We start from the raw sequence: 26,335 nt of genomic DNA, 5'->3' as shown, positions 1-26,335 counted from the left end.
TTGGGGAATTCTAATTGATCAACTTACCTGGCTCTAATATAGTTTGAAACCCTGCAAGTAGCAAAATAATCGAAATTTGGAATGAATCACATTGTTTAAGATTTACAGATAATGGGAAGCTGTGTTAACGTAGTGGGTTTATTGACCCTTTTTGTTTCTTTCTTCTTTTTGTGTGTGAGTGTGGGTGTTTCTTTTTTGTTTTTTATTTCTTATTTTCTATTATTTTTCCTTTTTCTTTTTGGCTTTACTTTTATCTTATTTTTTTAATTTTAAAGTTAGCTGACCTTATTATACTCAAATGCTTGTTAAAGAACTATGCCGGGCATGGGACCTGCGAAGCCGTAAGGGGGTTAGGGAGGGGGGATTATAGAGGGGAGGGGGGAGGGGGGAATTACAGTTTCAATCCTTAGAACAATAAGAATTCACTTGTGTACTGTGGCTCGTTTTTCTTTTTCTTTTTTTCTTTTTTTTCTTTCTCTACTTTTATTGTAAAAAACAAATTGAATTGTATGGATACACCAAAGTGAGGAGAAGAGGGAAAGAGAAGGGAGAAGTAAAGAGGGAGTGAGAGGGAATGTAAGGAGGGTGAAATGGAGGGAGGGGGAGATGTCTGAGGGGGTAGGGAAGTAGAAGAGGGGAATGCTGGAGGGGTGAAAGGAAAGTTGGAGGGGGAGAAGAGAGGGTGTATGGGGGAATGAAGTGTTATGTGGGGTTTTTTTTTTTTCCTTTTTTCTTTTTTTTTATGCACAGTATATAAGTGATTGTATAAAATGAAAATGAAAATGAAATAAAATAAAATGTTCTAATATAAAGAAAAGTAAGATCATGGCATCCAGCCATCTCAATTCCTGGCAAATAGATGGGGAAGAAATGGAGGTAGTGACATATTTTATTTTCCTGGGCTCCAAGATCACTGCAGATGGGGACTGCAGCTAAGAAATAAAAGACACTTGTTCCTGGGGAGGAAAGCTATGGCAAAACTAGACAGCACACTAAAAAACAGAGACATCACCCTGCCAATGAAAGTGTGTATAGTCAAGGCTATGGGCCTCTCAGTTGCAATGTATGGCTGTGAAAGTTGGACCATAAGAAAGGCTAAGTGCCAAAGAATTGAGGCCTTTGAACTATGGTGCTGGACAAGACTCCTGCGAGTCCCTTCGACTGCAAGACGATTAAACCTGTCAATCCTAGTGGAGATCAACACTGACTGCTTTTTAGAAGGCCAGATTCTAAAGATGAGACTCAAATACTTTGGCCACCAAATGAGAAGAAAGGACTCACTGGAGAAGAGCCTAATGCTGGGAAAGATTAAGGGCAAAAGAAGAAGGGGACAACAGAGAATGAGGTGGCTGGATGGAGTCACTGAAGCAGTAGGCGTGAGCTTAAATGGACTCCAGAGGATGGTAGAAGATAGGAAGGACGTTGTCCATGGGGTCGCAATGGGTCAGACACAACTTTGCAGCTAACAACAACAATCAAACATAAAAATGAAGCAAAAAAATAGGTTTTATTTAGGTGAGTTATATAGTCACAGATGAGGGACTTTCCTAATAGAATGGATGAACTATATGCTTTCCTTGTTATTAAAGACTACTGGATTAAAGGGGTTAGTGGTAGCACTACTAAGATCCTTACTTTTGAGACATTTTCTCTCAGGTCTAGAAAGGACCCCCTGGCAAACCATTTCTGAAAAACCTTGCCAAGAAAACTTCAGGGACTTTTCCTCGAGGTCTGAGAATTGGACATAATTGAGTAGAAGAAGGAAAATTATAAAGATAAGAATTTGTATTAATTTTGGACATTATATGGATCAAGCACAAGTTCCATGCTTCTTTTATCTTTAAGAGGGAAAGGAGAAATTGCAATCTCTAATGATCGCCTTCTCTAGTGTTTGTATGTAGAAAATGTGTCTCTTTTTTAAAGGGAAAAACCTTTGCTTTCCAGTCTTGCCAAAGAATCCTATCCATGCCAGTAGAAAACTAAAGCAGTCTACCTCAGCAAGGAAGGCCGTATCAAATAATCACGGGGTATTTCATTAATCTCCACATCTATGGATTTGGATTTCAGAGTTTTATAAGCAAAGAAACCTTGGGCTTGAATCTTTCTCCAGTGTTCTTTTGGAAACACTGGGCTAACTGATGCAGGCTAATTACATGATCTAAAAATATAGCTGCATTTGTTAATGGAAATGTTACACCAGTTCTAGAGTGCAGAGGGAAAGGCAGATTAAATTTCCTGCTGGCTATCATAAATTGCATATTAGATCAGAAACTTTGCAAGTGAGAACTGCTGTTCCGGAACATAAATATTGGGAATAGGATAATGGATTGTTCAAAATTCCTTCTCAAAAAAAAAAAAGTTCTTCATAAATTTGTTCATGTTTTCTGAAACTTACCAAAAAATTATCAAAGAATTATCAAAGAATCTTTGATAGAGATTAATATTTTCTGAAACTCATGGGAAGATTCAGTTTTCATAAAAAAAGTAAAACAATAAGAATAATCATAATAAATGTGTATATTTTCATTCATATATGTGTACTATGATGTATCGTAGTTCACATAAAGGCATGATATATTTATCAGAATATTTTCAGTACAACTGATAGCAGTAATAAGATAAAGAATTGGTATAATCATTTAAATTACTATCTCCTGTTTGTAACAAACCAGAAATAAATGAATTTGTTAGTATAGATTATATTTTTCTCCCCATCTATTTATTTTGCATATAATAATAAAAAATAAAAAAATCACTGAGGTAAGCTTCTGTATCAGGTTTCCTCTAATGCTCTTAATGATAATTTATCATCTTCATCTGTTGTATTAAGAATATTCTATTGAAATTGTTCAGACTATTTATTGCAACTTGATAACATAATCTATTTAGAAAGATTAAAGAATGTGAAAATATAAAGGTGCTCCTATAATTGTGTCAAATGAGGCAGCATTATTGATTTTTTTTCAAGAAGAAAAACTGAAGCAAAGAATTATATACAAAGGTTGAAACAAAGTAGAAAATGTTTAATAGTTAATAATTAAAATTAACTATTATACTCTTTTAATAGTTAAAAATGTTAAATAGGTGGGAGATCTTTTATTTTGAAATGCTTTTACCAGTATTTCTCAATTGTCTTGGATGATTTTTTATTGCAAAGTGAAAAATAAGTGTTAACTTTAAACTACATTTTTTTTTACCAAAACCAGGAATGAGAACATTTCTGTCTCTAAGGTCTTAGTTCTTATGGATTGTTTGGTACATTTGGTAAAATATTTCATTTCATTATTAAGCAGATTTACCAAACATATATAAAACATATTATTTTACTACTTTTGAATTTTAATGTTAATTAAATTTTAATTTTAATCTTCTTTTGTGTTGATAGCCTATAACAGAATTGTGACCATATACTTCAAACTTCTGTGGAGGTAATAAAGAGTAATAATAGTAATAGTAAAAATTGTGTGCATTTTTCTGCATTCATCCCAGAATAAATATAGGAGGCAGGAAATGGATGTAGATAAAATGATACTTATTCAAACACATCAGATGGCAGCACCCAGCAGAATTTGGCTGAAAAAGCTAAGTAGGAATAGTCAGACTTGGTTAGCATCTGGATAAGAGGTTTTTTTATGTATAATGTACACTGAAAATGGCATTTAATTTTGTTGTACAAGGTGCAATTATAATAAAGTAAACTAACTAACTAACTGGGGAAGACCCTTATTTTGCATTTTTTTGTAAAAGTTTTTTATTTTTAAACAAAGACAGACAAAACAAACACACAACCTTCATCAATTACATCGATTATATATAGTGTGTCATTTGATTACAGACTTTTGTGCATTCTTTCCATAATCACCTCTTTCAGTTGACATTGTCATTTTATAATTTTGATACCACAATTTTTGCCATTTTTCTAATTCATGTCCAAAATTCCCCCCCCCCTCAAGCTATCATAGGTTCTTTAACTTGTTTTTCCTCTAATTTAACCTCTGGCAAATGTCCATATAGTTTTTTAATTACTTTTTCATCAGTACCAGTCAAAATTTTATCTAGCTCAGTCATTTTATCATAGAAACCTTCTGTTTTACGATCTTTATCATATCTAGATTGTATTTGCACATATGAAAACCAATTCATCTTTATCCCTTCCTGTTCCAAGCCTTGCATAGATTTAAGTTCACCCTCTGCATTCAGTATTTCGTCATATCTAACTGTTTGTTTCTTTTTGTATATTATTGGATGTGAAAAATCTTCAATAGATAGCCAGACATGAATTTTTAAATAGTATTGTCTTTTGATCTTTTCCCAATTTAATAACAAAGCACATATATAGTGTCTTCTGAAGTGCCCCTGCATTTTAGTACCCTTATACCATAAAAAAGCATGCCACCCCAACAATAATTGGATGTTGCTTACTATTTTATTATATGTTGTTGTCTTAATGTTGTATTCCCCTCTCCCTGGTTTTCTGTGAGCCGCCCTGAGTCCCCTCAGGGAAAAGGGCGGCCTACAAATGCTAATAAAACCTCTAAAAACCTCTAAAAAAATAAGTTGTGTCCTTCTACTGTCAGTAGTCTGGAATTCCTTAATGTTATCCACTCCTTAATCCACATTAAGCTTGTTGCCTGATGATATAATTCCCAGTTAGGCAGACAAAATCCTCCTCTTATTCTAGTGTCTTGTAGCAATTTTAATTTTATTCTTGCTTCCCCCGCCCCCTGCCAAATGTATTTCAGCACCATTTTATTTAAGTCGTCAAAATAGTCTTTCCCTAATCTAATTGGAATTGTTTGGAACAGATATAAGATTCTGGGCAAAATATTCATATTGATTGCAGATATCCTCCCAAACATTGATAATTGCCTTATTTTGCATTTATTGAACGTCTGACTTAGAGTCTATAGTCCAATTTTGTTGCTTTATTAATTTTGTCGTGATGTAGATATAGCACATCCAAAGAAATTAATTCTTCATGTTTGTGTTATCAAAGTGTGGGAATTTCTTCTGCAAGAGGTAGTGATCTCATCTTCAAAGAGGCATTAGATTGATTAATGGACTATCATACTGTCAATAGTGGCTAGTTATTATCATCACATACTGTCTGTAATATACGTAGTTATGACCAAATAATGTTTCCCAAGGGGCATGAGCAGAAAAATGCTATTGCATTCCTGTATGTAAATACCTTCTCATAGAAAGCTGGTTAGCTATATATAGTGTGTATGCAGTATGGTTAGGTCGGATTCATTCTTAACCCTTTTCATCTTCTTGATTTACGCATGTTGAGAAATAGGATTCTTTCACAGGTACTTGAAATTCAGTTGGGATTGCTATAAACTATAAATAGATATTGTTGCTGCGTTTGTAATATGAAAACATTCCTTCCAACTGAGACAAACATAAAGGAACTCCATATTGGATCACCAGAGATGTAACTCCTGAGTAGAATGCAGTATGAGGACATACATGGAAGTTTAGGGTTAGTTGAATCTGTAATGTAAAAAAATGTGTGAATTGCCACTTACATTTCCTTCCACACTGCGGGTCTACAAAAAGGTTCCTGCCATATATTTCCAACATTTGCTTTTTCTCAAATCTGAATGATTCTGAATTGCCTAATACCTATGAACTGAGGTGAATGATATGAAATGGACCGAGTGAGAGAAAAGATTATAATGTTGAGAATAACAAATACTATATAGCATTATACATATAAATGTAGGCAAATATAGATAAATCATTAAACTACCTAAGGGCAAATACTACAGAGATAAGTAAAGAGCTCGACTTCAAACTTTTCATTTAATTAATTTACAAAAATACTGAATTCATTGTTTTTTTAAAGGCAGTGAAATAGCAAAAACTTTTATTTTTATTTTAAAATTAGGAACTATGACAAAACTGAATCACAAGTCTTGCTTTAAAAAAAAAGAGTAAAACCTCTCCGCTGTATTTCCCCCCCCAGCAATAGTGATTTAATTTTGAATAAAATAGAGTTTTTAGTAGCTTGAAAATTAAAACAAAAAACAAAACAACAACAACCCAATCAATCTGACTTTTGTGGAGAAGGGAAATAAAAGAAGAAAGTGAAAGAAAATTGGTGGCTATTTGTTTCTGTTTATCTTCACTGAAACGCTGGAGAAAAGCTTTATAGTTAATCCTATACTTTTGAAATATATTTTATCTAATTTGGTTTGGTCACTAGAATTATATTTTCAGATATAAATATAGTTCTTTTTAATCCTGTTGTTCGATTAAGTTCTTAAAGAGCACTGCATTCATTTTATGAATTGAAGAATGAGTGGACTGTGGATTGCAGTTTGCATGTGGCTATTTAGTGGCTATTTCCATTGCCAGTAAAATTTAGCTATGTAGGTTGCTAAAATGCAGGTTGCTAAAAGAGGGTTCTGTATTTAGGAGCTAGAATATATGAATGCCTGCACATGCATAAAAATGACATTCATACAAATGATTTTTTATTTGTAGATAGCAAATTTAAGTTTTTATCCCGCTCAACCTGTGAATGGCGCTATGATGCTTGTTCAAGTCCTTGTTTCAAGACATGCAGAGATCCTTTGGCAAAACATTGTCAGACAGTTCCAAAGTAAGTACATTTATCATTTAAATAATAGCACTGTCTGTAAAAAAAGAAACTATACTTTGCCTATTAGTTTGGGAGCAAAATAGAGGCTCTGTGAAAAATGTAGCAGTTCCTACATACTTGAGAACTTTGTTATTGTTAAGGCTGTGTAGCTCTTAAAACATGGAAAACAACTGATCTGTAATGCACTAGGCCAGTGATGGCGAACCTATGACACGCGTGTCAGTGCTGACACGCGTAGCCATTTGGGGTGACACACACAGGATTTCATGCGATTCATCCTCGGCTCCTGCACGGCCGCCGAGGATGAAAGAATCTGTGCTGGAGGAACGGGGGGGCAGGACGTGTGATCTCCCCCGCCCACACTCACTTACTGTATTGCCGCCGCCCCTTTCTGAGCGCAGGGGCTGCTGGTAAGGCGTGCGTGCCGTGCGCACACACGTCATCAGCGCGGCGAGGGAGGACCCGCAGGAGAGGAGCGCGGGAACAGTGCGCGCCTCTCTCCAGTCAGGCCGGCACAGAGAGTCTACTCCTGGGACTGTCGGTTACGACCGCACCACAGCAGGGAACAGCGGAGTGCCAACAGGAACTGTGAGCGCCATTAGCAGCAACTATTGGGGTGCCATGGACTTGTAATTGCCCACAATAACTGAGATAAGTGGGGGGAGGTTGTGTTAGCTTGTTAGGCTAGTTAACCCCTACATTTTTGTAGTTTAAACTATAAATTGCGCAAAATTATGTTTTTGTCAAAGTGACACACAACGCGAGTTATGCTCGATTTTTTGCCGATTTTTGACACACCACGCCAAAAAGGTTGCCCATCACTGCACTAGGCTATGAACAACACCTGTCCATTATTGCTACTGCTTGAACCAGAAGATGTTGTGGCTGAGTCTACGGTAGAGAATAGAAAAGAAAGATATTATTAGCCTGCATTTGAAAAACAAAATTGAGATTAGGATAAGCACAATGGACTGGTAATTTGAAGAACATCACGGCTTGCATAAAGCGATGGCGTAAAGTTGCTCTCATATAAGCCAAAAGATTAATGTCACTGTATTAATACTTTACCCTACCTTAGGGATATTTCATAGATAATATACTCCTCCGACTTTAGTATGATCTTAGGCCAGAATACAGGTTGACTTACAACCACAATTGAGCTCAAAATTTTTGTTGCTAAGTGAAATATTTGTTAAATGAATTTTGCCCCATTTGATCATTTTTCATGCCACAGTTGTTAAGTGAATCACTGCAATTGTTAAGTTAGCAACATGGTTGTTAAGTAAATCTGCTTCCCTGTTAACTTTGTTTGTAAGTAGGTCGCAAAAGGGGATCACATGATCCTGGAACACTGCAACTGACTCATAAATGTGAGTTAGTTGCCAAGCTGGTCTTATGGTTTCCACTGTGCGCTTGTGCATCAGCCAGCTGATCGTCACGTGCACATGCGTGCCAATAACCAGAAGACAAGTGGCCAGGCTGCGCATGCCAACTTGGCAGCTTCTCTTCCGGGCCATGCCCGCAAGCTTCCTTTTTGGCACTCAGTGCTGAAAAGATTTGCCATCACTGGCCTAGAATGAGTTCATCAAGTATTTATATTATATTGAGAAAAATAAAATGTAACTTCTGTCTGTGGCTTGTACTTTTCCATGCAAAGCAAATATGCAACCGAGTTCTAATGGGATGCTACTATTGCTATAAACAAACAAGGAATATAATTTTATGTAAGCATGCAAGGGCTTCCTGCCAATTCTAAATGGAAATATTCATCATTCAGCAAATATATATATCCAAATGTCACATCATTCACGAATTAGCTCAGCATAGTAGAAAAGTAATTTAGCTTGATTATAATACTAGTTAAAAGAGGAAAAAAGAAGCAGTTGTCTAAGCTTCTGTTTTCTTCAGTTATTTTGAAATTAAGGCTGTAATTCACAATTAAAGTTAACTTCTATGATGAATAAACCTCATTAAGAATTCACGTACCCATATACTGGTATTTGGTTGATCATTCTCTGATAGAACAAATCCCATACCTTATAAAATTGTTATATTGAGTACTTGTTTCAATGATACATTTTGCTGTATGAAAAGTTAATTATTATTAATCTTATTTTAGAGTGGAAGGATGTGTTCCTATGTGTCCTTTGAATTTGGTGCTGGATGAACTCACTCAAAGATGTGTTTATTTTGAAGACTGTACGTATAATGTAATATTGATTCAAAATTATATAAAATCTATTATTTCAGGTTTCAATTTAGGAAAGTAACCCAACTTAGTTATAAAGTTACATCTTCCCAATATTTTGTGCAAAGGTTCAACATCTTGGCTGAATGAATGAAGTTCCCTCATTTTACTGTTTGGCTGTTGCAGTTTCCCCTACCATACTAACTGAAGTGAATAGTTCTATAAATTCCATTGCAGCATCTGGAAAAAAAAATATGCATGATGTTTTCTTAAAAGAATATGCTCTCTGTTATTTTAAGAAAATAATACCTTCAAGTCACCATCATGTCCAAGGACCCTATTCTGTGAGAAGGCTGATTCCCTGAAGCTTCTTCCTACATATATAATTTTAAAATAGATATATACTGTATGGAATAGCTACATTTGGATTTACAATCGCTAAGGAAAACGTTTTTGGCAATTAGACACTGCAAAAAGATCTGACATTATAAATGTGTTCAGTAAAGGATTAATTAAAATATATTTATGAAGTCAAAATATGTTAAAATATTTTAAAATTTTCTCTCAGAATGCATGTTAGAAATTAATAACAGTTTATTAAAGCTGTGCTATTCCACACTTTTAATTCTGCCGGATTTAATTCTGTGTAGCATTGAATTAAACATGTCTCATGTAATAGTCATCTGTTTTTTGTCTTATTTTAGGCATTGAATCAACAGCTGAAGTTCAAATCCTACCATCCACTTTAAAGACGCACACAGCTTTTGGGGCTCTTCAATCTTCTTCTGCAGTTCTGAGTAAAGAAATAGCTTTTTCTGTGACCCCAGCATCAAAACTTAGAGAAACAACACCTTCATCCAAACAGCAATTCAATTCAACCATTGAAAAAGCTAAACTTTCAACATTTTCTTTGCCCAATATTACTTTAGCTACATCATCGCTTTCAGTTCAATTAGCTTTTAATACAAGTGCATTGCCAGGATTTCCACAACTTGTAACTGATTTTAGCCCCACATCTGTAGTTCCTTCATCAGCAACTGATGTAGTTACTTTGGATACTTTGCAGACAAGCAGTATGACAAGCTTTTCGATCCCCTCAGCATCTACAATCACTGAAGCAGAAAGTAAATTAGCAGCTACTTCAACTTCAGTTGTGACTCCATCAAGTATTACAGAGGATAAATCATTAGACATATCTAGATTAGTTTCACAAATAAAAGTGATAGGTGCTCAGAGTTTCCCTACAGAGGACATAGAACGAAAACTTCAAAACATTACAGAAACTCAAACATCATCTATAGAAACATCAAAAACAGACCATACTAGTCAGTTTTTTACCAAAGCAACATTGCCATCTTTGGAAATACCTTCCCATTTGCCAACATCAAGACAAACAACTCAAACCAAAACTAAGCCAAGAGTAACTGAACCAACTCTAATAATTACCAATGGTACTAAAACTTCATTTGCTCCTTTATTTACTATTTTAAAAACCACAAAACCAGTTCTGGAACCACGTTCTTCAGAAACATCAAAGACAACTGTTCCTTTAATCAAAGAACAACTTAAAAGTACTATTATTCCAATAACTCCAGTGCCAACAGAGCTTCCCCACACATTCTTGACACATCCAAGTGTTTTAGTTTCTACTATTAAAAAGGAAATACCACAAACAACAACAAATGTTACATATCTAACAAGTTCATATTTTTCTTTGTACACACCTATAATATCAAAACCTCAAGTTTTTACTTCTAAACTTCCTGGAAAAACGGATATATTTTCTCCTACTACAATAGTGTCCAAAAAATATTTACAAACAGAGCAGTCGCTGTTTCTACAGCCAAACATGACAAAGCCTGCAACGGCTTTATCTTATAAAGTAACACCTTTGTCTACAATAGTAACCTCTAAAACCTCAACTTCATCTGAATCATCAATTCCAGTCTCCCAGGAAATATCTACAGAACACAAAATACCTTTGCTCCTGAAAACTACAAAGGCAAGTATTCCAGATTTTGTTGGTGTTACAAAATTGAAAACAGAATCTGCATTTATAGAAGAAGTCGTAGCCACTGTTGTCCCAGCTCCATTGGTTACTAAAAAGATAGAATCAGTTGGAACAACCAGATATCCATTTATTCAGCATGCTGTTACTGATACAGACAAAGCAACAGAATATATTAGTAAAAAAGAGTCAGAAAAAACTACCAGTTTATATACAGGAAAACCGTCCACTTCTTACCTTTCAATGTCCCTTTCTACAGTTATAACGTCAAAGATAGACACTGGTCCTTCATCACCTGAAATTCAGGTTCCTGTGACTGCTGCTATTCATCCAACTACTTCAAAGACCACCTTCAGGACGGTATCACCAAGCACAATAGCTTTAAGGTCAACTCCAGAATTAACAGTAAAAGAATCTAGGGTTACTTTATTTCCATTTACTGAACTTAGCAGCAGGTCACCAACTGAAGTGACGTCAATCAAAGAAATATCAACCTTGCTTTCTTCAGCTACAACATTTCCTCCCATAATCTCTCTAGTGAACAAAACATCTTCTTTGTTTACTTCAACACAAAAGATAACTGTTGTACCAACTACTGCAAAACCGTCAGTTGAGACAACAAAATCATCTGTAACTTCCAAGATTGCTACTTCCTTTGTCCATACATCTCCAACAGAAAGCATTTCTACCCATGTAAAAGACAAATCTGTTCCTCCATATCTTATAACACAAACAAGAGGGAAGCATGATTCTTTACTAGCTTCTAAAATTTATTTAACTACAAAAGGAACTTCTATGGCATATCAGTTTCCAGTTGAACAGACAAGTATTTATCCCCAAAGTACTTTAGGTACAACAGAGTCAGTCAAAGTAGCAGTGCCGTCTGTCTTCCAAAGTACTTCACATCCATTTGTTACTACTTCAGTTGCTCCACTCACTTCTTTATTTTCACCCCAAATCCCACTTGTAACTGATAAAGAAGCAACCCAACAAATAATAGAGTCCTTTCCTACCGAGAAATCCAAGACCCTTTTCCCCACCACAAAGCAAGCATTAACTTCTTCTCAGTCATCTACAGAACCCAGCACTTTGTTTCATGTGTCAAAATCAACTTCACCATCACTATTTATATTGGAAGCACCAGAAACTTCAATTGTGAGTCAAACAGATTCACAAGAAAGAGTCTTAGCAACACCCGTATCAACAGCTTTCACATCCGTAAAGACCAGTGCTACAGAGAAGACGATAACTTTATCTAAACCAATGCTACTTTCCACTATTTCTTCTAGTTCAGCACCTATAGGACTAAGTGGACTCACAACCAAGAGTGTCACAAAATCATTAGAAAAAACAGCAGGGACAAAAGAATCTATCACATCTTTATTTCCAGTACCTTCTGATATTTCAGAAACAAAGAGTATACCTTCCAAAATACTAGAAGCTGATGGAGAAATATTGGCTACAAAGCTTACTCCATCACCTTCAATGAGCAAACATTCACCAACGTTCTCTGCTCCACTTAGTTCCACTAATGAAACTGCAATATCCAAATCCCCATTTGTGAAGGAGGCAACAATAGCATCAGCAAGCTCTTTGCCAATATTACCAATTCATCCAAATGCTACAACAGCTACAGCAGCTTCTACCTATTTATCAACCAAACCAGTATATGATTCTGGCACAATATACGCTGAAAATTTTACCACTGCTGAAACTATATCAGGTACTTCAGCATCAGTTTTCATACCACCTGGAGAGGTAGCAACTCAGCCAACGTGTATAGTGAGTAACATAATTAATTGATCTTTATCCCACCATATGAAAGGAGGGAATTTTGTGTGTGTGTGTGTGTGTGTGTTTTAACTTAGAGACCATGGATGTATGATATATATTACGATATAGCTTCTTACATCTATTATTAGCTATAAATGTAGCCATCCAGTGTGGCTTAAAGTCAGAGAGCATCCAAGCTTAATAAATAAATACACAAATAAAAATAATTAATGTGGCTTTCACATATCCTGATCCTGCACTTCCCTGAAAACCACCTATGTCACACTCATTGAAACATAACTAGTGATGAAAACAAGTCTTTTTATATTTTTAGCAACAAGTTTCTTATAATGCATTGTGCTAAATGTCCATGCCTCTATTGTTTATGTACCTACTAGCAATGTAACATAATCTCGAAGCATTTTCTTGAACCAGTCTCTTGATAATTCTGCTCATGGGTTAAATATTATTGATGAAGAAGATTAAGAACATATTCAGGGCTTTTGAATTACTCAATATAATTGTTTGGGGGAAAGTATTTGTATGTGTGCTATTTTTTAACATTTTAATAACTAGCTTCACTTTGTAGCCTTATTATTTTTATGATTTGCATACTATTAATGTTAAACTAAATATCGAACATTTTCCAAGGCTGCTATTTCAGAATTCAGCCTTAATTAAAACAAAAACATATTCTTGAATACTCAAGAGATCCTGGGCTCCTGAGTTCTACTATGTTGATTTTTTTGAAAATATGTTCTTGTTGCTTTTCTTTTGTTCAGAGTTGTAACCAATCTTTTCTAAATATGCCTTAGCCTGTCACAGAAAATGACTGCATAAAACATATTTGCTTAGATGGACAATTAATCCAAGTTAACCAATCACAGTACTGTCCATACAGTGGAACACAACCCAGCTGTGGACTTCTTGGACTTGCTGTTCAGATTAATGGCGACAAATGCTGCCCCAAATGGGAATGTGCATGTGAGTTATTAGTCATATAGTGTTTATTTTAAACTGCATTAAGTTGATGAAACCTTGAACTTCAGAGTAGGTATGGAAGGATAGATGGTAGAAATTATTCCTGCCTTACATACAAAGCAGTAGCAGTTCAGCCATAAGAATATTGGGGAACTTCACAATATGCAGTGGAATAGAAGGCAATGAAGAGGGATTAATGCGATATAGGAGAGAATACCTATTATATAGAGATTTTACACAACAAATATTATGGATTGAGAGTTTCCAGTTCCAAGTCTGAGAATATTTCCATTTAAAGAAAGAAGCTATGTTTTTCACTGAATCCATCTGTAGTATCTTTTGCCCTAAGATTATGATAAGGATTGTAGAAATTTTTGAAATAGCATGAAATGTGAAAGTGGGAAATGGAAATAAATGCCAGATAATTACTTCAGAAAAAGCAACCCTGAATTCAATTTATTTGGATCTCAAGTAAAACATGGTATGGAGACAAAATAGTTTTAAGATAGGAAATAGCAGAATTTCTTGTTTTTGAAGACTTGGTATCAGTTGCATACATATTAAGATTCTTTTGCAGCAAAAACCTATTTATCAGGAAATTACTTGTCAAATTTTCAAGAATGATTTACTATATTACATATTTTTATCTAATTTAACAAAACACTGAATTTCCATTTGTCAGCAACCACCTGCCTGTTTTGTAAATTTTAAAAATAATAATAGTTCATATTATCTTTGATAGGTCGATGCACTTTTTTCTCTGATCTGAGCTTTATCACCTTTGATGGATATCATGTGGCTTTATTTAAAGAAGCATCTTATATAATCAGCCAAACACAAGATGAAACTATAAGCATTCATGTTGTTGACAACAGAAATACCAATATGGTACTAAATCTTTTTTATTATTTTGTATTTGTAGAATGTGCATAAACAAATAGTTTTAGACCTCTGATCCAATATAAACTTTGAGATTCTAGATAATTAATTTTGCTTTTCTTGGGAGTGGATGTCCCATATATTTTCAGATAGTGACCTCTTTAAACATTTTCTTTTAAATATTAAGCAGTTGACTATAGAATGGAATTGAAATTGGGACTTACTGTTTAATTTTATGAGACATGGAAACCACTTTGTAATTCTTTGTGAATAAATTCTTATTTTTTGTTGTTTTATTTAGGGGATCTTAACCAATTCTAAGCTATGTTTGGCAATGCTGAATTTAACATATCTGTCTAATCAGATTATCATTGACCGTTTAAGTAGAAAGGTAAACTTTACTTCTTCTCTTACTCAGTAATCATTATTAACCTGTGGGAAAAATGATTTATTGAAATTCTAAGTCATACTTTTATTTTTTATGATTTGTGTTGAGTGGCATAACTTGAAGCTTGGGACCACTGTAACCTCAGGAAGAAATGACCAGAGTTCCTAGAGATACTTGTGATTTAAAATCCAACTGTAGGGGGAAACTGTTAAACACATTAACCAATTGAATTGAATTGATATCATTTGAAATAAAAGTTAAATTAAATTCAAACATTCTTTCAGCACTCTATTTTTATTTATTTATTTTGCCTAGTAGTTTTTGGCATGTCATTTGTGGTGGCCAGGTTTCCTAAAATTTGTATGGTCTTTTTAATGTTGGTGTTCAAGTCATGTTTATGATTTTAAAAACCAATTTTTAGAATTTCAATATCCAATTTCCAAATGAAGGCTGTAGCTTAAATAATTAATTAATGTTAACTATTGTTCATAAATGTTATTGATATTTTTAATTAACATTTTGCTAATTATTACTATTTTTATTTATTCTTATCCTGCCTTTATTATTTTTACAAATAACTCAAGGCAAAGAACATGCCCAACGTATCTTCCTCTTCCTAATTTCCCCACAACAACCCTGTGAGGTGGGTTGGGCTGAGAGAGAAGTCACCCAGCAGGCTTCATTGCTAAGGCTGGAGGAGTTGAACTCATGGTCTCCTGCTTTCTAGCCTGGTGCCTTAACCACAAACCAAACTAACTTTATTACTTATTTCCTGAACATACAGCTGAAGTAGGGAATAAGAACCTTTTAAGCAGTAATGGCATTTTAAATCTGATGCACTTTATATGCTTATTTAAAAGAAATACTAATATATTTAGTGGAACTATATTCCTCAGAAAGTAATGCATAGAGATTCTCAGTATATGTACTTTGCAGTTAGTGTTGGAATACTTTCTGTACTCTTTTTTATATGTCTTGTAATTGTAATGCCGTCTTCTTTTTATGTCTTGTACTTTTTACCAGTTTTATAAGGCTGGATGAACAATATATGTATTTGATAAAGGTTTATTACTACATAATTAGAACTGTAGGTTAATATGAAAAAACAATAACTCAGGCTTGAAGCTAGTAGGAACACTTAAGCTTGTTAAAAATTTAGGGCTGTTGACAGAGGAAGGTCTTTTGTTTGTTTTCCATTTTAGCCATCCAGAATTTTTGGAGAGTCCAGTTATTCTTAGTTTCTACTATGAAACTACATCATCAATAGATGTAGATGTACACTTGCTTACCAGTGTACTGGCAAAAAATATATCAGCCTCAGTATGATAGAATTTTGGGAAAAGAGGGTAAAATTCAAAATTACAATAACATCCAGATATCTAGCTTTGTTGGTGTTCCCCACTTGGAATATATTTTGAATTCTCTTGCATTATACCCTCTATTTCCTTCCTGTATTTCAATCAAATCATATCTTCATGATGCTTCTTATAAAATTTAATTTCTCACTGGCTTAAATAGAAAAAGCTACCCATTGTCCTGATGGCATTAAATTATACCCATGTAACTTGAGTCATAATTCTCTAGTCTAAATGCTGCCTAGATTTTGATTGCTTCCTCCCAAGATTTGCTCTCTAATTGGGGTTTAAGAATTTAATATGAAAGTTGTACAGATTTCCATTAGAGGATCCATTATAATTTATTTGATTGTCATAAAAGATTTGCTTTGAAGAATAGGATAAACACTTGTTAAAAGTATTATTACGACAAAATGCAAACTCTAATCTTAAACATTGCCTAAATATCTCTTTATATGTTTTCTAGATAGTGGTGAATTCAAAATATGCTTGGCCTACTGTTAAAAAATATGGTTTTAAAATTGAGGACACTGGCTTTATGTATCTTATTAAAACCCCAACAAATACTAAAATTCAGTGGTTTCATAATACTGGGATGATGATAATTGAACATAATGCAACCAGTGATAAAAAAACAATGGGATTGTGTGGTAAGCTAACTTTAGTAAGATTTATTTTGTTATATTTTACTTTATACCTTTATATATTCATCCACTCAGCACGCACACTTTTGTTAAAGGGGAATGTCACATTTGTTTTTTTATAAAGTATATTGCAACTTGAAGAGTAATTCTGTGAGAAAGTAGAAAATGATAATTGTTCACCAACAGCATTTATAGCTGAAATGAGGCTAATTTTCAAAGCACATAATAAAAAATGCTAAATTTGCCAGTCAAACTATCTGAAGTACAACTTTTAATTCTTCTGAGATCATAGCCGAGGTGGTGCAGTGGTTAAATGCAGCACTGCAGGCTACTTCAGCTGACTGCAGTTCTGCAGTTCGGCTGTTCAAATCTCACCGGCTCAGGGTTGACTCAGCCTTCCATCCTTCTGAGGTGGGTGAAATGAGGACCCAGATTGTGGGGGCAATATATGCTGACTCTGTAAACCGCTTAGAGAGGGCTGAAAGCCCTATGAAGCGGTATATAAGTCTAACTGCTATTGCTGCTATTGCTATACTATAGAGAGCTATGGTGTGTGTGTGAAAATTTGCTTCTGCATTTAGAGTTTATGAAACAGAAGTATGGAGATTGCAGTAATGTGAAAAATAGATAGAACACGAATAAGCAAAACATGTACTTTACATTAAGCTTTCCATAAAGTCAAATAAGATATTTGAAAGATGGGTGGCCTGCCTCTACTAATATGCTGAAGAAAATGGTGCATAGAGATAAGATTGTTCAATATGAATTGAATTTAAATCAGATAACATAATCTTTCCCCTCACTAAACCTAAGTCAGAAAAAGTACTAATGGAAATCTGAGCTATTTCTGCTATTGAGAAGATGGTAAAGACGAATATATAACTATTGAAATTAAATGTAGAAACAAATATTTTGTTTGGAAGTTTAAATAATCTGTATCATTAAACAAAATGCCCACAACTTGATAGCTATACCTATAAATTGTTAAATAGTGAGGCTCTTTTAGCTGACGGAAGACCATGTGATTAAATATACATTCTTTTCTTACAATATATGACAATGGTGCTAATCTGTATGTTTGGCTTTACAATATCATTAGAATGATATTGTATCATTACTTTGCATTACTATGTAAAGATGGAGTTAGAATGCCTCAGTTCCAATTCCATTGCCACTACAGAAATTGCATTAACCTCCATATAGAACCCTTCAATGTATCCAAAAGCTTTCTATGAGCAGAAGATATTCAATTATACATATATAGTACCTTATTTTTTAATGCAGGGTATTTAAAATGTAGCCACATAAAGCTTTATTTTTGCCAATGGTGCAATGTAAGGCCAGTCATTATACTTTATATTATATAGTCTTAGGCAAAATCCCTCCTGTGAATTCATGGATATGTCCTTATTGTTTTATTGGCAGCAACACAGATGTGGTTGCCATTCTGTTCAAGATCTATCATAGAGTTCCAATGATCTCTTACTAAATACTAATCAGATCCAACTTCCTTTTAATTTTTGAGAGTAACCAAGGTCTGCTAGGTGTTGTAGTTATCTGAGCATGGAAATTGGCTACTGCTATAGACTGAAGGTTTTTACACATGAATTGTAGGAGTTTGGTTAAATCAATCCAGAAGCTTTTTCAAGGTGTGTTAATTACAATGAGGCCAATTCTATTACTCTGTACCACATGCTAATAAGAATAGATATATATGTACACCAATTTTGAAATTTTATCTTTGCTTTCTGTCACTTTCTTTCTGACACTGTCTTGGTTCGGCATAATTACTTTACAATAAAGTAGAATTAGCTCATCTGCTCATGTTTCCTATTTGATCTACCTTGTAAAGCTGACAAAAGTTCTGTTTGAACTTTGGTAGAACTTTGATAGAAGAACTATCAAATTAAAATACCACTTATTCTAGTTCAAATGGTTGTAAGTCCTTTCTAGATATTAACTGCAACTGTAAATTAAGCCATTTTCCTCAGGTCTTTAGTATTGGAGAAAAAGATTTCTAAGTTTTTTTTTTGTTTTATACTCTTTTGTGGCTTAGAATCCTTTCAGATTGAAGTGGTTTATAAGCATTGTAAAATATATAAATACATAGTGTTCTCTTTTGCAGGTTTCTGTGATGGAATTTCAACAAATGACCTCATGTTACCTAATAATACCATTGTAAGAACTGCAGCTGCTTCAGTTATCTTCACAGATAGCTGGTTGGTGCCAGATACATTGAAGTATATTGGAGAACCAAGAACCCATGAAGCTAACTGTTCAGCCATAAATTGTTCATTTTGCTTAAATATGTTGTTGAGCCAAACATTCAGCAGCTGCCATCCTTATGTATGTTATCTTTGATTTCTACTTCAATTATTTTGCTTCTTGATAAATCTGCTTTTATATTAATAATGAGCAGTCAATTTATGTATTGCATTATGTTCATAAGAAGTTGCCCACCCTTGCAGTAGTACTAATGGGATATTTATTCAAGGGAAAATATTTTGGTGGTCTTGATACAACTTGAATGCAATGCAATATTTCTATTTGAAGTGGGATCCATAATTCACAATAATCCAGGAAGGAATAGCTATTTATGATCTGAAATAATAGATATATAATATATAAAGATGGATATAGATATACTGTAGATATAGATATATGTTGTTTCTTTCTAATGATGTTGGTTTTCAACTGTCAGTTACTAATCCAAATATATGTGTTTATGTGTATTAAGGTTTCTCCAGCTTCTTTTTGTGATTTGTGGATCCAAGACTCTGAATATATTCAGGATCCATGTTTAGCACTATCTGCTTATGTCGCCATGTGTAATAAATTTAATATCTGCATAGAATGGAGGAATTCTAGTTACTGTTGTAAGTATTAGTTATGAGACTATATATGTTGACCCCAATAAGACTATATTACTGGAAGTTGATAAGACAATGTAGTCTATGAATAATTTATTGGAGCCCAGGTTCAAGTCCAAAATCAGTCATTTTTTGAAACTTTAATCTTTGGGCACAGATTGTATTGCAAGTGCAAGTAAATTTTGGAATCACTGGGGTTGTTTTTTTTTCAGAACAATAAAACTATATGAACAGAAGTACCATAAATAACATCAGAGCAAATGTTAAGATACATTAGCCATGAATTATGGGAAAAGAGCTTTGAGTGGGGAAATGAATTAATGGAATGAACCATGAGCATATTCTCCAGCTGTAAAACTTTTTATAATGAGAAGGGGATGATACCACTGCTTATTAGTGTTAATGCATGTGTTTTATAACCTGGTGACTTCCATATTAATAGCAACACTATGATACCACACTTCTTGTCTTGCTAGCCTTTCCTTGTCCAGAAGGTTTCACTTATAAGGCTTGTATACATCCATGCCTCACCCCAAACACTTGTCAGACTACAGAATCAACCATAGAAGATTCAGACTCTTGCTTGGTGCTCACTGAGGGCTGCACCTGTGCAGAAGGAACCATTCTTCATCGAATTCATTCAGCTCTCTGCATCCCGGAAGAGAAATGTGGTAGGTGCTAATTTTTTTTCTTCTGCAGCCTATGAGAAATATGTAATCCACCAGACAACTGTGATGAAATTTAGATAACTGAATAGCCAATAGATATCAGTTCATCCATAGAGGCAGTGGTGCTATTCAGCCAGTTCCATCCAATTCGGGTGAACTGGTAGTGGTGGCGATGGGAGGCTCCGCCCACCCACCCAGACATCATCACATCCAATTTTTGACGCTCTGTGCATGTGCGCTCACATTTGCGAACCAGTAGCGAAGGTAAGTGAATACCACCCCTCCATAGAGGTAACTATCTGGTGCAAGTAGTCAGGAACAGGAGTTGAGTTTAAAGCACTTCAGGTTTATTACATGCTACCATACACAAGTATCTGATCTACTAACAGTTGAGGCAAATAGGCACTGAATAAGAATCAATAGATTTCAAGGGAGGTTCGACTTAGGTCTCTTGTGGAAGTGGAATGACTCCAAACTGATGATATATTTGACCCCACCCTCAGGATCAGCCTGTCATCTCCAAGAGTAGCCTATTCATGAATGAAATTGTGCTTATATAGAGAAAAGCTTCATTTATTTATTTATTTGTCTTTGGATCAATATCCTAATCTACAGAGGTTCCTCTTTTTTAATGTCTATTTGGATATTAGAAATATTCTGCATATTCAGAAATAGTTCCAAATTTATCTCTTGTGGATTATAATAGATTTTAGAGACAAACCAAGATTCACAACAATAGATGGCATAACAATGACTGTAGTAAATAAATAAGCAAGGCATTATTACTTAAGCATCCTAATGATTCAGTTTCTTATGAATTAGACTTATAACTGTTTGTATAGAAGTTGAAGCATATTATCTTTCTCTGTTTGTAGTGCTGCAACGGAAACCTATATCTATTTATTTGCTAGCATTGTTCACTCTAGAACAGTGATGGCGAACCTTTTTCTTATGGTGTGCCAAAATTGTTTGTATGCCCACTCAATCTTCCGCCCCCCCTGCAAATGCGTGTGTGACCCCCCCCCCAGGCTCTGGAGGCTTTCCTGAAGCCTGGGGAAGGCGAAAACAGCCTCCCAAGCCCCCCCCCCCCTGGAAGCCTCCCGGAAGCCGGAAATGGATCATTTCCGATCGTCCAATTGGCCGTTGGGGCCATTTTTCACCCTCCCCGGCCTCCAGAGGCTTTCCTGAAGCCTGGGGAGGGCAAAAAATCAGCTGGTCGGAGCGTGCATGCGCACCAGAGCTGACTGCTGGCATGCCACCAAATATGGCTCTGCTTGCCACCTGTGGCACGCGTGCCATAGGTTCGCCATCACGGCTCTAGAAGATTGTTGGTTGCCATTGTTTTTATTTATTACATTTGCATTCTGCCTGATTCCCAAATAACTTTGGGTTTTGCATTAACACAAGCATTAGGCACTTAATACTGCTGAAGCAGTGTCAAAAATATTTTTAGAAAAATATTAATGCATGTAGTTTTTCTAAACAATTCAGCCTGCACAGATCATTCTGGAGTGCCTCATGCAGTAGGTGAAATTTGGAAAACTTCCACTAGTGATTGCTGCATGCACAAATGTGTGGACAGTGATACCATTACTGCTGTGGAATACAATTGCTCTATTAATTATGATGTCAGATGCCAGCGCTTTGGGGAAGTGGCTTTAATTGTCCCTGATGATCAGTCCTGTTGTCATAAGAAAGTCTGCAGTAAGTATTCTCGCATATTCCAGTATTTGAATGGCTTTCTTGTAGAAAAAAAATAACAAGAACAAATGTTTTATCTTTAAAGGGCTTTTTTTTTAAAAAAAAAATCACACTAGTGGCAAGTGACTCGATTTGCATTTTATATCTCTATCTCTATCTCTATCCCTATCCCTCTCCCTCTCCCTCTCCCTCTCCCTCTCCCTCTCCCTCTCCCTCTCCCTCTCCCTCTCCCTCTCCCTCTCTCTCTCTCTCTCTCCATATATATATATGGCTGTGTGTGTGTGTATGTTTCAGCATAACTCTGGAACGCCTTGAGTAATTTCAACTACTTTTATATCTGGGCAACGATGGGTTATCAGCTAGTTGAATATAATTTGAAGATTGTTTTTCATTCGTTTATAAGGCTGAGACCATTGAAAGCAAGGAAGAAAGTTGATAAAGGATGTATAGAAATAGGAATATTGACTGAAAACCCAATCAGACAATCTGGAATTGTTTACAGCCTGACAAAATAGCTATTTAATTGACATTAAAGTTGATAAGATTACCAGGAAAATATACTGTGTGAGGAAATAATAATGTCTGGGTTCCAAGTAATAGATACATAGCAAGTAACCCTGTCAACCTTGAAGCTGACCCATATTTCCGAAGGTTACCTAAAGAACGTTCTGTTGAGTTTGACTGAGTTGCAATTATAATATTCTCTCAATTTGGTCAAATAAATTTTACCAGTGAAACTAGTGTAAGCAGAATGAATAATCTGGAGAAGCACATTGACTGTTGTTATACTGTACTTTCTAATTTTGGTTATTATGAGCTAAAACCTTGGACACAGTGTTGCAGAAAAGTAGTACATAAAAATGATGGGATTCAATTATTTATAATATAGTTACAGGATAGTTCTGGAGAACATAGGAAGAGGAAGGAGTATTACACATATTCAGTACCTTGAGTTATGCATAAAAATATTATGCAGGATATAAAAACACATAATAGAAGTATATGATATGGGAATGGCAAAGTTGTGATCCCTTGACTACTTGTAGTAAGTTGCGGTAAGGTATCAGACTAAGGTACAAAGGTTCAAGTCCACCCTCAGCCATGGAAGATCACTTGGTGACATAGGATCTCTCTCTTAGCCCAACTCACACATAATGTTGCTCTGGACAAAAATTGGAGGAGGGAATTCCTGAAGGAAGAGAGTCATAAATCTAACAAATAAATACTAATGTCAGTTCTGGAAATTCTGGACTACTTGAACCAGTAAATTACTACAGTTCCACTTTCCTAATCATTCTGAAGTCAGTGAAAATGAAAAATTTCTTCACTGGTCCACTGAATTATAATCTCTTTGTTCAGTATATTGAATAAAACACATTCATTTTCCCGGTAACCACAATTAAATTGAAAAAAATTGCTCTCTATGTAAGCTGCTTTAACCTCCCCATGAAAGATAGGATAGGAATCTAACCAAACATACAACAAAAACATTAGAAAGATCATATCCTATCTTTGCATTATTTTCCTACCCCGCATTAAAATAATCTTTTTTATGCAGCTTGTTTTCTGAAAGACCTATATGTATATATGAAAGAATAATCCAATGCCTATTGGATTCTGCTTCTGTTTGCTTGGCTGAAGGATCTTTTACAGTGCATGGCAATGCTAGCATTTTTAAAATGTATAATTGTCAATATTTCTGTGGGTGCCAAAATGTGGTACATTTTTGAAGCTATACTTAGCAGTATTTTTTTTTGTTCTTTTTGGGTCTCTTTGGCTATCAATAAAGCTTGCAATCAAAGCCTTTGTGACACCCTAGTTCCTGAATGCAAAGTCTTAGAGAAATTGGTAACCTATTATCAAGATAATTCCTGCTGCCCAAATTATACATGTGGTAAGTATTGAATTTAAAAACAATATTTTCAAAGCAATCTTGAGAGAAGGGAGAAAGAGGGGGAGAGAGAGATGACAGATGTGAAAGGAAGTAATCCCCAGAGAATAGATTAAGGAGAAATGAACACCTGGAAGAGAGATTACTGATATAAGAAAGAAGGGACTGGAAACAGCCATATAGTTGTGTGAGCTAATTTGCAAGAATAACAGAGCTGGAGGGGACCTTGGAGGTCTTCTAGTGGACTAGGTCCTCCTGTTCAGGCAGGAAATCCTGTACCATTTCAGAGAAGAGAATTGTGAATGGGAAGAATCATGAGACAACCTCATTTGGGACTACTGGTGAGAAGTGAATTGACTCAGGCAGCCGAGAATAAGACTTTTTAGGTAGACAAGTCTCAGTGGAAAGAATGAATGCTTTAGAGCCCAGGTATGATCAGACCTCAAATGTCTTAGGGCTGAAGGTGAATGGACTCACCAACTAAAATCCAAAAATCATTGGGAGTCAACAGGAATTAAGAGGAAATTCTCTTAAAACTTTGATTAAAAGTTGCAAACTATGGTACTCAAGAATTTGTCAGGATTAGCCATTTGGAAAAGCAAGCTGAGAGAAATTTCTCTTTGCAGAATTTCTCCTAAAGGAGACGTTCTAGGCCAGAATTTGCATTGGAATTCATTTCTTTTTAAGGTATGCTAGTCTGCTCAATAAATCCTGTCATTTGGAAATTGGCCTCTGGTAGTTTTTAATTTCCCTTTGTCTAGTTTAAATCTTGTAAGCCATTATATGATATCTGAACTCAGATATGGACTATCAGATCTGTCATCCGGTTTTCCCATCGCTTTCAGTGGGGACACTAAAGTTTGAGATACTGTACTGTTCGTATTGTTGTCAGAATTCAATTCCATCCAGTTACAATTGTTTTGTCTATACAAGATGAAAGGAAGTGTTACTTGTTCTTATTTATAATGAATTAAAACCAGACGATTGGAAGCTTTTGTTTTCATTTTTTTAAAGAGAAGACATGATGGTATTCTTTACATGATGGTATTCTTTAGCTACCTGTCTCACAGATGCAAAGACCAGAAGGTACCCCCACTCTCAATAGCCAATCCAATCCAGTCCAAGAGGACCTTGCATATGAGTTTCTTTCTCCAGGAAGTGCTGTATAACAATAATAGGAAGATGAACCATGATGAAAGGGTGGCGGTTCTGGTCAGGGAGGTCTAACAACAATTCTAATTGCTAAGAAAAATAAAATGGCAACCCAGACTATACAAGTAGTCCTCAATTTATGACCAGAATTGAGCTCAAAATGTATTTTGCTAAGTGAAAAATTTGTTAAATGAGTTTTGCCCCATGTTACCACTTTTCTCACCCCATTTGTTAAGTGAATCACTGCAGTTCTTAAATTGGAAACACAGTTGTTAAATGACTCTGGTTTCCCCATTGACTTTTCTTGTCAGAAGGTTGCAAAAAGGAATAATCCAGGACACCTCAGCTGTCATAAATGTGAGTCAGTTGTCAAGCATCCAAATGTAAACCACATGACTATGGAGATGCTGCAACAGTCGTAAGTGTGAAAAGTGATCATAACTCACTTTTTTTCAGTGCCGTTGTAATTTCGAACAGTCCCTAAATGAACTGTTGTAAATCGAGGACTGCCTGTACTAGATATTTTTCTGGAAATTAATAACAGTACAGTGATACAAATGAACACTTCTTCAAGTTTTATTTTACTTCATTTGGCTTGTTTATGCTCTGTTTGTTTAGAATGTGATCCAGAAAAATGTAAGTCTATGGAACAAATTCCCCAGTGCCGATCAGATCAGACTTTGGTTGCTGCCCATGTGGAAGGCACCTGCTGCTTCTCTTATATTTGCTGTATGTCAGATTTAATTCTTATTACACTTATGATGCCTCAAAGATATAATAATGTCTTAGATCAATAATACCTGTTGTTTCATGCATCACATCATACATTCCTACGTATATCCATATGGCTTCTTAGAAGGCAACTCAGGGCCATTTTAAATTTTGGGGAGGTGATTTGAGACCTAGACAGTAAAGGTAAGGTTTCTTTAAAAGGAGAAGGAAGAGAAGAAAAAGAAAAAAACATTATCTTCATCTTTAAGAATTGCAAAAATGGGAGTTATGCTTGAATCCTGTATACATATTGTATTACTTCAGTGATCAATCCCGAAGTGATGTTTACCTGCTGAAATTTCTCACTTGTGTACAATTGCCTAAAAATGGTATTGTGAAAAGGTAGAGTATATAATGCCAACATATACTCTAATGTGCACTGAAAGCTTAACTGAATAAGGGCTTGTACCTCCCTCCCTCCTCCTCATAGTAAAAATTTGTATCCATCAGTTTATG

General features: G+C 35.2%; 1 protein-coding gene across 1 annotated transcript in view; it reads left to right on the top strand.

Annotated features, from left to right (window-relative positions):
• OTOG (otogelin) overlaps positions 1-26,335 on the top strand; it is a 109,363-nt gene that overhangs the window by 70,431 nt on the left and 12,597 nt on the right. The window contains exons 34-46 of the mRNA XM_087704143.1: positions 6,493-6,610; positions 8,730-8,809; positions 9,503-12,588; positions 13,395-13,563; positions 14,303-14,448; positions 14,741-14,830; positions 16,649-16,832; positions 18,952-19,172; positions 19,564-19,702; positions 20,173-20,367; positions 21,856-22,068; positions 23,855-23,959; positions 25,727-25,837. Coding sequence (XP_087560269.1) covers positions 6,493-6,610; positions 8,730-8,809; positions 9,503-12,588; positions 13,395-13,563; positions 14,303-14,448; positions 14,741-14,830; positions 16,649-16,832; positions 18,952-19,172; positions 19,564-19,702; positions 20,173-20,367; positions 21,856-22,068; positions 23,855-23,959; positions 25,727-25,837 — 4,857 coding nt within the window. The remainder of the gene's footprint in view (positions 1-6,492; positions 6,611-8,729; positions 8,810-9,502; positions 12,589-13,394; positions 13,564-14,302; positions 14,449-14,740; positions 14,831-16,648; positions 16,833-18,951; positions 19,173-19,563; positions 19,703-20,172; positions 20,368-21,855; positions 22,069-23,854; positions 23,960-25,726; positions 25,838-26,335) is intronic.

This window comes from Thamnophis sirtalis, unplaced genomic scaffold (assembly GCF_051295495.1).
Source record: "Thamnophis sirtalis isolate CommonGarterSnake01/CBP01778 unplaced genomic scaffold, rThaSir2_p1.2 scaffold_1, whole genome shotgun sequence".
NCBI lineage: Eukaryota > Metazoa > Chordata > Lepidosauria > Squamata > Natricidae > Thamnophis > Thamnophis sirtalis.
This window is presented reverse-complemented; position numbering and strand designations above follow the sequence as displayed.